Here is a 15,056-nt window from a genome sequence, read left to right as displayed (position 1 = left end):
TGTCATTCACTTTCTTCATTTAATTAATTTATTCTCAACAAATGCTAAAGATATGAGATAGATAGATAGAGTTGACTTCTTTCAGAGACGTCAAAGAGCTTAAAGTTCCTGAAGTGCAGAGCTTAGAAGAATTAGGAGGCTGTGTCCAGCCTTGGAAAAGAAAGTGGTCTGTGGTCACATCGTGATGCTAGTCATAGCGGGGATTGGAGAGTCTGGACACAAGTTCAGAACATGGTCATTCTTGGTTCTCAAGGAGCTCACAGCTCAGTAAGAGAGAAAGAGGCACAAACAGATAACTTCACTTTAACAAAAAATGTTGGATTTGTATGATGGAGACCAAAGGAATGACAAATGCATTGAGTGTAGTACTTTTCACAGTTTGTATGGCATTTAGTAAACATGTCTGTTACCAGGGTTTATTATTGTTTTTTACTTCACTTGGCTAGAGTATCAGTGCTTGATGATGGAGGTGCCCTTCCTATTAATGATACGAATAGTAACAGTAATAATAAATATTACTGACTATGTGCTGAGTTCATACTTTGTGTCAGGTACTGGGTTAAGTTCTTTACATGCAACATTCTATCACCCTACTTGATAAGATTGGCTTCATTTTACAGGTGAGAGAACTGAGGCTCAGAGAGGCCCAGAGTAACCTATGTAAAGCAAGACGTTACTAGTTACAAGACTAATAAGAGGCAGAGCTGGGATTCAGAACTCACGTTCTTAACCCAGGTGTATAGTCAGGGTCTGTACATTGGTTGCAGCTAAGCCAAAGGAATGAGTAAGTCCATTCTAGGGCTGAAGATGGGCATCTTATAACAGGGTAAACCCAGTAGATTGAAAGTTCTCACCTATTTTTTAATTGACCAGTATATTTTTTATGCAGTATATATTTTAAGAGTTTTGTGTGCTTACTGTGCACTCGTTTGTCCATGAGGATGACCTAGTGCCCTGTCCGCAAAAGTTTACAATACCCCAGAGGCCATGAGGCATGGCCCCAAACTTCTGAGGTACCAGTGCCATCAAAGACTTAGAAACCAAGTGCTGCAAAGCTTAGTGAAGAGAGTTGTTACCTCTGCCTTTGGGGGATGGGTGGGAGAGAGCCAGGACAGTTTTAGTAAGTGGGAGTGTGGGAGGTCTCATTGGGCAGAGAAGTGGAGGACGGGGCATTTAAAGTGACAGGAGAAGATGCATCGGTGGGGGGAAGACCAGAGCCAAATGTACAACTTAGTGCATAATTATTAGTGAAATACTCGTGTAACCTCTACTCAGGTCAAGAGACAGACCTGGGCCAGTCCCTCCAGAGACCAGGGCCACGTGCCCTGTCACAGTGCCAACCCACTGATCCTCAGTCATCACTGCCCTTGTGTTTCTTCATAGTCTCATTACTTGAGTGTGTATCCCTAGAAACAAGAGTTTAAGTGCCTCTTTTATCATTTTCTTATTGCATATGTATCTTTAGCCACTTTTAATCTACAGGTTCCCTTGTAACCTTATCTTTTCCTTATAATTCTTCTGTTGAAGAACCCAGGTCATTTTTTCCCCCTCACAATTGTTCTGTTGCACCTAGGCCGTTTGACCTATAGAGTTGCCCATGGTCTGGGTTTGGCTGATGGCATCCTCTGCAGCCTCATGGTTCCACTCAATGAGTCCCTCCGTCCTCTGTATTTCCTGTGAATTGGCAGTTGGGTCCAGAGGCCTGATCAGACTCAGGCCCGATCCCTAGGACCAGTTTGATCGACAGTAGTGAGTGAGTAGAGCTTGAGTAGGAGGTTGGACTATAAAGGCATTATGAGGCCAGATTAGAAAGTGTCTTGAATGCTAGTGAGCCTGGGTTATGATCTAGTCGTGTGTGTGTGTGTGTGTGTGTGTGTGTGTGTGTGTGTGTGTGTGTGTGGCAGTGGGTGCAGGAAGCTTGAGGGGGCCAGCTTTGTAGGTTTTTGAGCCAAAAAACAGCATTTCACAGGTACCCTTCCCAGCCACTTACATACATAGGAGTGACTCGATTAATCATGATGTTAAAAGACTGAACTAATGAGTGTGAAATCTTGAAATAATATGCAGATGGTTGGTTGTCACTTTCTATAGTACTATGATATATTTTAAGGTTGCTAAGAATTCCCTATAGATGCTTTGTAAGTGAAACTGTGTAATAGTGACTGGTAAGTTCATAGTATAAATACTTTTTTTGAGTAGCATAAATATTCCAAGAATAAATCTATGGGGAAACATATGAGTCTTAAATCAAGAAGTATAAAGGGAACCAATCTAAGTAAAAGGAAGAAATCAAAGAAGGTTGTCTGTTGAAAGAGAGGGAGATTTGTACTTATTTTGCTGAAGGAAATTTGAAAAATACTGTTTTTCCGAATGGCTTATTGAAAATGGCTACCACTGGTAGAATTTAAATAGGACAATGGTCTCACAAGTACTATTTCTTAGCGTCTTGAGGAACTTCTTGGCTTCATTACTCATCTTGTTTTGTTTTTAAAAAGTAAGGCCAGTTTATAATAATTGCAGTTGTGGTGTACATGGGACTGACTTTGGGCCAGGTATTTTTAGCATTTTATATATTAACTATCCTCACAACAACCAAATAAGGTGGGCATTATTACTCTCCCCATTTTATAGATTGGGAAATTGAGGCATAGAGAGGTTAAGTTGATTGTCTAGTTTTACACAGCTAGTAAGTGATAGAATGGAGATAAAAACTCAGTGGTAGACTGGAGATACAAACTCTGCCTCTAGCTCAAATCCAGGTGGTAGCGGGGGCCAGTGGCTTAGGTGTTTCTCTAATAGGGAAGCTATGTATCTGTTTGCAGTCTAAAATATCTGTTCCCCTTCATTTCGCTAGGACTTGGGTCTGAGCCCTGGCCCCACAATGTAGCCAAATGACACAGCACTGGACCCCTCTCTTCTCTTTGAGCCTCAGTTTGCTCACCTCACCTGTGGACGTGACAGTAATACCTCCTTCTGTGTTCTGAAGGTCAAATGACGTCAAGTATAGTAGACTATGTTAAAGAAATAAAATGCTATGTGTTGGTTATAATTTTAATAATATTATTCTCTGTATTTCTGTATTTTGAAGAATTTGTAACGTGAGCTGCATTATATTTTAAATGCTTGGATTCTTAGAATAAGGAAAGGGACTTCCTAACTTGAAGAGTTAGATTACCAGGGGCTAAGGAGGGGACATTTCCAAATGAATATATTAAGGCTTTCTTGTTTTAAAAGTTTAATTGAAGCAATTTTCATAGCCCTTCCAGGAAGGCCAAAACAGATATAATTTCAGTGTTGATGACTGTTTTTCCTTTACCTGAGCATCGCTACCATTAGTAGTGGGAAGGCCAACTTTGTAGACAGCAGCCATGGAGCATTAAGGCCCTACTTGGAAAGTTAATTTGGTGGTCTCAAAAGTGGCCATGTTTACTTTCAGTTCCAGTATGGGCCCATTTACTTTTATCTTTTTACTGGATGTTAAATTAATTCCCAAGCATAGCCAAGTTTGTGTATGCTGACTGTTGACGGTAAGGAGAATCCAATTTGAATTTAGTTTGTGAAAAGCAATGTATATTCATTTATTCAGTTCCTTATTTATTGAGCTTCAGGATGTTGTTTCACTGTCTATGGCCTTTCTTTGTTTCTGATGAGAGCTTAATGGTCATTAGTATGGTTCTCCTTTCTTCCCCTTTGTTCTTCAGATTGGCTCATTCCTATTTATCTGTCTTCAGGTTCACTGGCTCCTTCTGTCATTGCCATTTTGATGTTAAAACCATCCAGTGATTTTTTTTCTTTTCTGTTAAGATTTTCCGTTTGTTTATTCATCAACAGCGTATTTTCCTATACACCCTAGAACATATGATAATAGTTGCTTTAAAATACTTGTCAGATAATTTCAACATCTCAGGATGGGTCTCCATTGATAGCCATTTCTCTTTGGAAAGCATCACATTTTTCTGTTTCTTCTGTGTCTAATAATTTTAGGTGACATTGATATATCGTAGAGAGTCTGGATTCATTTATGTTCCTTTCAGGAGTTTTTTTGTTTTGTTTTTGTGGATTTTTTTATTTTATTTTTAATTTAAGCAGGCAGTTAACTTGGCTGGACTCATACTATAAACTCTATATTTCCTATGGTAAGCAGCAGCAGAAATCTCTGTTGAAGTCATTTTAGTACTATCTGAGTTTCCTTAGAGTATACCCCATTAATGCATGATTCAAGGGTCAGCCTATGCAGAATTTGGCACTCCCCCTGTGTGGTTTCCTCCTTTCCAGGATTCCCATTTTACTTTTCAGTGGCTGTGATTGCCATGAAACCTTTTCTGTGGTTCTTCAAACCAGTAAGATTATGGATTTTCTCTGAGTTTTAGTCACCCAACTAGGCACGGACTGGGTCTGCACTTAGACAAAAATGGTGGCATTTCTTTCTTCCGAATATTGATTCCCTTCCACTTTTTGCTTGTTTTTGGTTGTTCTTCAGGCAGTTACTTTTTATATTTTATCCAGAATTTATAGTCGTGATCTGTGAGATGGCTGATCTAATAGGAGCTAAACTTCCATTACTAAAAGCCAGAAGTTGTGATCCTAGATATTTTTATGTAAAGTTTCTCATTTTGTGGTTACCACAATTTCATGCTGTTTCTTCCTGGGGCTGCTTGGTGTAATTCTTCTAGCTCTTAAACAGAGTATAACTCTTTGAGGACCTACGTTTTCTTGTAGGAATCTCCCTTCCAGACTCCCATAGTTCTGGGATCATGTCTCCTTACAGTCACCTGGGGACAGAAATGTAATCCCAGACCCTTTATCCAAGATCAAAACCATTCGGGCCTCTTCAGCTTCAGTTGCAGTGTATCCATCTGACCTTAATTTGTTTCTTCATTTTTGGAAACCGGAAGCTTTCCTTCATTATAGTTTTTTTTTTTAAATTATTATTTTGTGGGGAAAGGGTCTTTACTATGCATGTGTCATCAGAGGGTTGTGATTCTTAGCTGGATTTCACAAAGATATACAGCATTGGGTGATTCCTTTTGTTTTTAATACTAGGGAAGAATATAGTCTAACATATTTATACTTTTCAACTTTGGAATTTTGGTTCAGTTTTGGGGATTCAGTGGAACATAACCTTCACTGTTTGTTGCTGTTGTCTCTGTCTTTATCCTTCTCTAAGTATTTTCTAAAAATGATTACAATTTATTCAGCAGTTCTGTGTTTGTAATGCAAAAGGGGCACCTATATTAGCTTAATCCATTTTGTTTCCAGGCATTTGTAGCAGTGTTTTCCATGGTGGGCAACATCAGACCATCCCCCAAATACAGCTCTGGCTGCTACTTCCTGTATATGGGAGGGGACTGAGTTCTGGTATAGACATATGGATTCTGGACAGACGTCTTGTAGCTTTTAGAATAACTGAAAGCATAGGAGGAACTGACATTTCAGTATCTACTATAGCCCAAGCTCTATGCCACTCATTTTATATCATTTAATTCTTATAATTCCTTATTTCAATAGTATTACCTCCACTTTACACATTAGGAAGCTGAGACTTAAGAGCCATAAATAACTTATTTCAGCATCAGGAGAGTCAGAATTCAAGGCAGAATACAAACCTTCCATGGTAGTCTGCTGCCTCCACAAACATTTTTTGTAATCATATTCATGGGTAAAAAATATTGAGACTTTGCTATGTTTACCTGCAGTCGTGACAAAATTTGAGAGCCCATTAGCCCTGGAGAATGTTGGAGGAGTTTACACATGGGTTTGCCGGTTTCATTCTTCTCATAGGTGGAATTCATGGATTATCACTGAAAACGCTCTCTATGCTGCCTAAACTCACACTAATGGACGTTATTTGCTCATTCCTTTGAAGGGAAGTGAAAAAAGGAATCAGAACTTAAACAGCTGGAGAGAATTTTAATGATAAACAGAGTCTATATGAGGGAACGTAGCTTCTTCTAACTAAATGGGACTGCCATCATAAGATTCAAAGATCAGTTTAAGAAAATAAAATAAAACAAAGAAAGAAGCAACAATAGTAGAAATGATTATATTAAAACCCTTGAATTAATATCTATAACTTTGTGATCAACATGTATGTTTATCAAAAGCAACATTGTGCTCAATAAAAAAGATCTTGAATTTTCAGAGCCAGTGAAAGAACTATTTTCTTTTTAAAAAAATTTTTTTAAACGTTTATTTATTTGAAGTGTGTTTTTCCAGGCCCTATCAGCTCTAGGTCAAGTCGTTGTTTTCAATCTAGTTGTGGACAGTGCAGCTCATAGTGGCCCATGCTAGAATCGAACTGGCAACCTTGGTGCTATGAGCATCGTGCTCTAACCAACTGAGCTAACCGGTCGCCCCAAGAACTATTTTCTTAAAGTCATTTTAATAGAGATTAACTCTATCCTGGAAAAAATATTTGTTTTGTTCATATATTGTTCACCGATTGAATCATTGGTAGTCTAAGTTTCCCTTAGTGAGAATATTTATATCAGTTTACTTAGCATACTTTGTCAACCAGAATAAAGTGTGTTCTTATCAATTCATGTGCAGTTACCTTCTTCTTCTAAAGACTGATCACAGTGCATGCATATTCTTTTCTTGGCACTAAAAAAGGGTGTAGGGTGTATTCATTGAACAGAAGGATCTTATTTTTAGAAGTCTGACCATAGTTTTCAGCAATATTAATTACCTTTTTAAAAAAATTACCTTTCTTTTTATAAAGAAGAATTTTCCCTTTGAGATTCTTAATGATGTAAGTCAATCCAGTGGTTGTACTAGTCTCTCACTCATCCCACCTAATAAACTTATTAACAAACTTTGGAATCAAGAGGGTCCCTCCCATGTTTTCTCTCAAAGACAAACATTTATGTGTGCATCGTGATCCGTAGAGGCAGGAACAAATCTTACTCAGGTGTTGGTTCAGAATCTTCACCTAAAGACCTGTGGCATTTGGGCTAGGTCTTTTACATCCTGGTTGGAGGCGCTTAGATTGTGTTGTTTTTTCTCTGACATTGAGTGATGCTAAAAGAGGAGTTTCTCTTATGATAATGTATCTGTTATAAACTAATAAACACAGATAACTGCTTATTAATTTCAATTTTTAAATGAGGTACCTGAGCACTAAAGTGATTTTGTCCAGTTAGTCAAGGCAAAAAATAGGGCTCCCATTAGGTTGCTGTGTGACTTTGAGCAAGTCACTTACTGTCTGTGTCCTCAGTTTCCTTGTCTATAAAAACGGGATAAGAATAGTACCCTCTTGATAGGGCTGTTGTGAGGGCGGATTGAGTTAGTGCATGCACAATGCTTGAATCACTGCCTGGCACACTATGTGAGTTTACTTTTTATCATTGCTATTAACTTCAGCGCAAAATGGATTTCTGCAGGAGGCAGGATGGTTCAGTGGTTTCTGCTGGTTCTAGCACTATCCTAGCCCAAGTTTCCTGGATAATAGAGCCTGAGCTAAAGTAGTCTTTCCTGGGAGCAGCAAGTGTGAGGGAAGAAGAGAAGAGAGGGACACATGCAAGGTGGTGCATTACCTGGCTGTCCGTAGCTTCCCCAAAAGCAGCCAGTTGTTTGGTCACTTAGGATACCTTTCAGATGGGTGGAATGGTACCAGTATGCTCAGGAGAGGAGAGAGGCATACATTTGCCAGCCTCTTAACACCGCTATTCTCACAAGTTGTGTGACTTGGTTCTCCATGCTCCTCACTCCCCACGCCCCCACTGAACTCCTGAGGAAGCCAGGTTCCAGGCCCTGGTTGGCACTTCCTCTGAATTCAGAGCCTCAGGATGAGCCGCTCAGAGCCTCTGTGGGTCTGGCCAGAGGTGTGTGGAGCCTGGGTGCTAGAGCCATGGTAGCTCCTGCTGGGCTGTGTTATAGAGGCTGTCCAATCCCTGCCTTCAGCCAGGAAAAAGCCAAGATGGCGGATGGTATTAGGAGAAGAAGTGAGAGTGGCAGTGACAGGGATCTCCATTGAACCAGTAGTAGAGGCCAGGGAGGCAGGCAGACTGGAGCCATCTGGGGTGGCCAGCTCACTGGGACCAGCCCCACTACGCACAACTGTGCAGCCTCAGGAAGCTGCTGTGACTCAATGTCCTTGATTCTAAGTGAGATTGTCATGAGGATTAAAAGTGATATATGTAATGTGCGTTTAGTGACTGGCCCAGAGTAGGCACTCAGTAAGTAGCAGATAGTATTTTCCTATCCTCCCATGTTTGCAATAGACATCAATTTCCCTTAACACTTGGATTTGCCTCTGGAAATAAAACATCTGCTTAAATTCAGACTTACGACTGAGATGAACTAGAAGAAGCTGGTTACTATTGCAAAGAGGGTAATATTTAACTCTGGGACATGTCAAAGGAAATGACTAAGAAAGCTCATGGTAGAGAACAGTGGCCAACCAAGGAGGTCAAAGGATTTAGGGAAAATCATGAGAACTGAGAAATGATTTCATGCTAAAAGTTGCTTTATGTAATTGTAGATTTTTGTTTTTAGCGAGGGAAAAGAGAGAACATGGTTTCCAACTCCTGTTCTGTGGACACAGGGAGTCCAGATTATTTAGCACCATCATCTCCAGTCTTGACAACTCCGGGAGAAAAGCAGTATCAGTGTTATGCCAAAGGGAGGCTTTGATATGAAACCAGGAAAGAAGGATAAGTAAGTAGGAGTTTGCTGGGCTCAGGGGGCTTCAAAATCAGATTAGATGTGAAGCTCAGAGGGAGGATTGTGTTTGGAAATCAAACTTCTAACTCTTGGAACCATGTAAGTAATAGCAAGTCTATGCTGTTACCATTTTATAGAGCAGAGGCTGAATCCCTGGAGGCTATTAGTTGCCCAGGTTACTCTGATAATAAGGATAGAAGAACCTGGGTCATCTGACCTTTCCCCTACACCACTGCCATTTTATTATCTGTCCAAGGCTCATAGTAAGCCCTCCATTGATATTTGTGGAACTGATGTTCTACTTAAAAAATTCTAAGATCCAAGTAAACATCGAGTCATTTTTTCAATGTGTTAGTTTCTCAGAATATACAGAGGGTGTCAAAAAAATGTATACACATTTTAAGAAAGGAAAACTGTTGAAATTGTAATACTCAATATATACCGATAACAAAAGATGGATACAAGTCAAGTCTGACTTCTGCAATTACAAGAGGTGCTCAAAGTGGTTACCATCAGTGTCCAGACACTTCTGATTACTGCAAACTACTGCTTGAGCAACGTTGACCAAAGTGTCCACTTACATATATTTATTTGGCACCCCCGGTATAATCTGGAATGTAAAATATGATGTCTTTACTTTATTCAAAGTCAGCTAAACTCAAAAAATATTTGTCCAAAGCTTACTGTGTCACTAGAGACAGAGTGTAGAACTTGAATCCACATTTATGATTTCTGTATTTCAGGGAGCATCAAATCAGTTCTGTACAAATCATTGCTGTATAGTGTGTTTTGGGAAGTTATGTAGTATGGATCCACCAGTTAATTTCATCATAATGAAAAATGGGAAAACCGGAAATCCCCAGACTGTTTGGTTTTAAATGATCTAATTATAATTCATTTCACATTCATACATTAAGATATGATTTTTGATTTAGAAATCCATTGCCTTTATTTCTCTCGGTAAGCACAAATAACATATTGAAAACATATAGAGGAATTTTACATGTTATTTTAGAAAGGGAAGCAAGAAGTAAATCACAGTTATATTCCCAGAGTGAATGTTGAATTTTTTTGTTATTGTTGTTCGTTTTCTACTGTTGACTCTTAAGAGTATGTAAAGTGAGGAGTAAAAGTCTCCTGGTGTCCATCCTTCCTGCCACCCCCAGTTTCACTTCTGGCTGGTTAAATAGCTGGACTTTTAAGTCAGATGAACTGGGATCTGGTCCACCTCCATCACTTCCCAGCTGAGAAGCAAGTTGCCCACCCTCTCTAAGCTTCTCATCGTAAAAATGGAGGTAACAATGGGACCCAACTCCTAAGGTGGTTGTGAGGATTCAATGAGATCATGCAATTAATCTTTTTGAGTAGTGCCTGGTATATAATACATACTCAAGCAATATTAGCTAATGCTAATATTTATTTTAATATTAATCATTATAGTTGATAATATTATTATTGTATTTTGGCTAAGGCAATATTTATGTATGTTCTAGCTGGAAAGGAAAATGTCTGCTCCCTTTGATGGTCTACTTCGCAGTCATTTTGAAAATTAAAATCAGAAGAAAACTCTAGATTTCTCTGATTTCACCACTGAGTAACTGGAGGTAATTAAATGTTCCCTACAAAGATTTTTAATTCTAGTATTCAACACCAGAAAAAAGAAAAAAAAACCCTATTTACTTCCTGAATACAGATGCTAACAGAAATAAAACACAGCTGCTGTTATCGCTCCATGGGCACCATCTCTACTTGGTACCAAAAGAGATAATGATCTTGCAGTATAATTTTATAAGGAGGTAGCAAAATCAATTACATTATCTCAAGTGTAAACACTGAAGCCTTTATGCTGTTGCTGGTTAAGATAGGCTGTAACTGTGGCAGCTGCTCACCCACCATTATAGATTATCTTAAATGAAAGAAAACATGGGCCAATTAATGAAGATTTGACAACATAGGAGTATGGATGGCCTCACAGCCTGATAGTCAAACCAGCAGTACAGTCATTAGCTGAGCAGTCAGCACAGAGTGACCAGGGACACAGTGAAGGCAGAGAAGGACAAATAATTTGGTTCATTTTCCATTATTAAATGGTAAAGTCTTCACAAAAGCATGAACAAATCTGGAAACTCATTTGGTCCTCTGAAATTCCATGTGATCTTATAAAATATTATGAACTATAGAAATAAAAGGCTAAGAAGAAATTTAGGTGGCTATAGGGATATATTGTTTCTATAAGTATAATTATGACTGTGGGGGCTATTAGGATTTTTTCCAAGGTATGGTGATTTGCTAAAGTAGAGAACATCTTTTATTGTTACGGAATTTAAACTTCATATAAAAGGTTAATTTATAAATATTCAAGCCCATAACATAAAATCAGTAATTATGAATCTCTATGATCAAGCTCATGAGATTTCAGAGCCAGACAAATCTGCTTTGTAAACTCAACACTGACAAAAGTCAAGTGACCTTGGACAAGTTACTTAACTAAATCTTTCAGAATAATTGTAAATACCAGGTGGGATCACTGTGAGTATTAAATAAAATGTGCTAAAATTGTGCTTAACACGTAGTAAACACTTGAGGATAAATAAGAGCATTTCTTTGTTTCTTTTCTCACTCTTTAAGTTTTTCACATGTTTATGTTTTTCTCTCTGTCTGAAATGAAGTATTTATTTTAGCTTGATCCAGTGACTCTGTACTGTTTATTCCAATCACTTAGAGTGTATAGATTACTCTGGTCTCTGTATATCTTAAGTTTAACATTCATTTTTAACATTAACACTCTGTCCAGAGGGAAAGTCATTTGGAGTAGCACTTGTTTTCCTTTGCTATGCTAAGAGAGCTGTCGGAGTTAACCATAAAACTGTCTATTCAATACAAGATACCAAAAGACTACATATTCACAAGTAGCAATGATATGATGCAACTTATTTCTTGTTTTTCCTTGTCTCTCTTCCTCTAAAAGTTTCCCATTATCTTGTATTTTAAATAAAGCAAAACCTGGCTCATGGTTGGCATCTAATGAGTGTTTGTTGAACTGAGAGGGAAGGAAATATTTTAATTGTGACCAGAGGCAATGGCTCCTCAATGGAGCCGAACAGACTTTGATTAAATTATCCAGATTAGAGAACATTCTGCCACCTGCATCTCATGTTCATATGAAAGAAAACTACTTGGGGTAATTTTTTGGGGATAGGAGAAGGGTTACATTAATTACATTGTAAGGGGAGGCTGAACAATTTACAGTGTCTTTTATCTATAGTTAGAGTTTTAGTGTTACAGGGACCCTAGAGATGAAATGGCTCAACCTTCTTAATTTATAGAGGACGAAACCAAGACCCTGAGAGTTTAAACGGCTTTATCCTGTAGTGCTGAGCTCCAAGAGGAATTCACTGCCTGTTTTTTCCATTTGAGCCAGCTCCTTGCCCCAGAGCACTTGTTTTACTAATAGTGCCGTCTATTCCAGGGGCACTTATGTATATCTACAAAAACATGCAGTAAGATGTAGACCCAAGATTGAGAACATCAGCTTTTGGGTCAGAGACATCCAGTTTCAAATTCCTTCTCTATCACTGACTAGCTATGTGACCTTGGTCAGATTGTCCGAAGTATTTGTTAAGTTAACCTAGATCTCTCCATGCCTCCGTTTCCTTATCTATAAAAAAGGGATGACAAACTCTTGCCATCTTCAAAGTAGAAATGACAAACCTCCATAGATGTATTATTGATTGTAAATGTAATAATGTATGCAAAGGAGTATCGCTAAGCCAGGAGTAAACTAAACAATCAATACCTGTTGATTATTATTACAATATAAATTAGACGTGGGAGAGAAAGTTGAAGGGAAGTGATGTAGGTAGGCAAGGAGAGTCCTATATTCTGCTTATAGTAGGCCACAGATTTGTCTCCAAGCTTCCTTTTAGCCCACACGGAGAAACATGACTGATTACATAGCTCACAGAGCACGTAGTTATTCATGTATATTAGTTATTCATATATATCTGGCCAAACCAGAACCACCCTCTTCTACCCCCATCTTTGAATGTCCACACCAGACCTCTTTATATGAGACACAGCAGTGAAGGTTTTCCAGGCTTGTTGAGTTACAATAAGGGCTACTCAAGTTTGCCCTCAACTGGCTCATAGCATTTCCCACAGAGCCCCCGCCGTCCCAGCTGTTTGATAGCACCTGCAGGAGAAAACCCGGCTAAGTGTCTTCCACTCAGCACATGCCGTTCTCAGGAAGGCCAAGACCTTGGAGGGAGCCAGGGGTGAACTGCGCGTTATGTAGCTTGTTTCCCTCACCCACATCAGGCGATCCTTAATCACAAGGACCAGCTTTATTATCTTTACATATTCACTCATTGCATCCCACAGTGAGTGAATAGTGGATGCCTGGGAAATGTTTGTGATTTGCAGTAATAAATGAACATGTGTGGAGGAGTTACTAGTGTGAAAGCCCTCCTGTTTTAGGGCCTGGTTGTAACGGAGAGGTTATTTTAGGCCATACGGATTTTTCATCTAACTCTGATGACAGTGCTCAGGGCTTAAATCTCAGTATTTTAAACGAAAAATAAAATCTATATGAAGTCTTCTTCCCTGGGTACTGATGTGCAACGACTTGTGTTATTAAATATCAGAATGAAATAGAGCCAGTTTTCTTTAAAAAGGAGAGAAGTATAATTTTAGCACCTCTGGTATCTTTCGGAATAGTAATCAATTACCTTTGAAGACACGTATTATTAATATATCATTATAACGCCTGTAAAGTCATGGCCAAAAGCTGAGCTTGAAAAGATAGTGTACACCTTGTTTGCAATGTCACTTACAGAGGAAATGTAGAAAGGTTATGCTGTCATAAAAATATTTTTAAATCTGCATGTTGAAATTATTGTAAAATGACCTAAATCTTCTTTAGAAAATATTTAAAGTTGCTTATTTTATATATTTTTCCTTCCCACATATTTATTAGAGTTAAGAATCAATTCCTTTCTCTGAGTAACCATTCCCAAACCAATCTCCCTTGAGTCTCTCCTCACTTATCCAAGTTAATAAAATTGGATGAGAGCTATGTTAACGTTTATTCAATGTGGGGTTTCTTTGTCTTGTTTGTTTATGATTACGTATCTCACTCCAATTTCATTGACAATCTAGGAATCCTTTAAATGTTAAACAGTAAAATAAACGGAGAGGTTGTTTGAGGTAACTGGGGCTCGCATAGAGCTAGTTGACTTGTTTCCATCTGCTGTATTTAAGCCTGGATTCACATTGTAGAACAGGGTTTTATTTGACCAAAATAATAAGCCCTCGTAACCCATGTCTTCTTTCCCAGCCCCTTCGCTTTTACACTGTCCGAAGCCAACATGTCACTGAAAAGTGAGCTAAGTGCAAATACCTCTGCGCTTCAGAAAATCGCTGCCGACATGAGTAATTTGATAGAAAACCTGGACACGCGGGAGCTCCACTTTGAGGGAGAGGAGTTGGATTGTGATGTGTCTCCCAGCGATCCCAAGACAGAGGAAGGTAAAACTGATGGTCTGAGCGTGGAGGAGAGAGTTTATCGGGGTTGCTTGGCAGAGCTCAGATGTGACATAACTAGCAAATGATTGATTTTCCTTGCTGATGTCATAACATTGGGCTGAGACTGTTTCATTAACTGTTTTCTTGTTGCACGTTATGATTCGTAAAAAAGATGCCTGGAAAAGGCAAGTTATGCTAATGTCATGTATTCTTGTAGTATCATTGTATTTGTACAATAACTTTATTTACTTATTTATTTTTTAGTGTCTATCCCTTTCTCTACTATCTATAAGACTCAAGGATTTAAGGAGCCTAATATACAGACGTACCTCTCTGGCTACCCGATAAAAGTCCAAGTTCTGGAAGTGGAGCGCTTTACGTCTACAACGAGGGTCAGCACGTTTATGGACTCACCTTGTATTAGTTAATATATTAACACACTGTATTAACACACTGACTTCCGTCTCCTTCCTCCTAGCTATGCCTATGTTTTTAGCTTCTTGTTTGTTTTCTCGTTTATCACTTCCAAGTCCTCATGGCCTCTCTAAGTTTTATGTCTTTTCCACTTTGTCTTTATTCTCATATGCCTCTTTTCCCATTCTGGAAAATGCTTTTTTTTTTTTTTAATAGCTTTTTTTTTTTTTTTTTTTTTTAAAGCAAGTTTAATAAATTGCAAAGTGCCTTTCCTAGTCGTCTTCTCTCCCCAGTTTTCTGTTCAATATGAACTCCATTCCACCTAGAATGCCAGATATAAGCCAAGGAAAAGTTTAGCTTTCCTAAGGCTTGTTTAATCAGAATATAATGATGCCTCTTGGTTCTTGAAAGAAGAAAAGCCAGGATGCTGGATTAGCCAGTGCCATTACCCAAAA

General features: G+C 38.6%; 1 protein-coding gene across 5 annotated transcripts in view; it reads left to right on the top strand.

Annotated features, from left to right (window-relative positions):
• The window catches only part of PLD1 (phospholipase D1), a 181,779-nt gene that overhangs the window by 52,495 nt on the left and 114,228 nt on the right, over positions 1–15,056 (top strand). For all 5 annotated transcript variants that reach the window (XM_019735181.3, XM_019735163.3, XM_019735154.3 and 2 more), the window contains exons 2-3: positions 14,000–14,190; positions 14,452–14,579. In XM_019735181.3, the coding sequence (XP_019590740.3) occupies positions 14,031–14,190; positions 14,452–14,579 (288 nt within the window). In that variant the 5' untranslated portion in view covers positions 14,000–14,030. The remainder of the gene's footprint in view (positions 1–13,999; positions 14,191–14,451; positions 14,580–15,056) is intronic.

Source organism: Rhinolophus sinicus, chromosome 17 (assembly GCF_057876585.1).
Source record: "Rhinolophus sinicus isolate RSI-liver-muscle chromosome 17, RSI-T2T, whole genome shotgun sequence".
NCBI classification, from domain to species: domain Eukaryota; kingdom Metazoa; phylum Chordata; class Mammalia; order Chiroptera; family Rhinolophidae; genus Rhinolophus; species Rhinolophus sinicus.
Note: the sequence above shows the minus strand (reverse complement) of the source record. Positions and strands in the feature narration are given on the sequence as shown.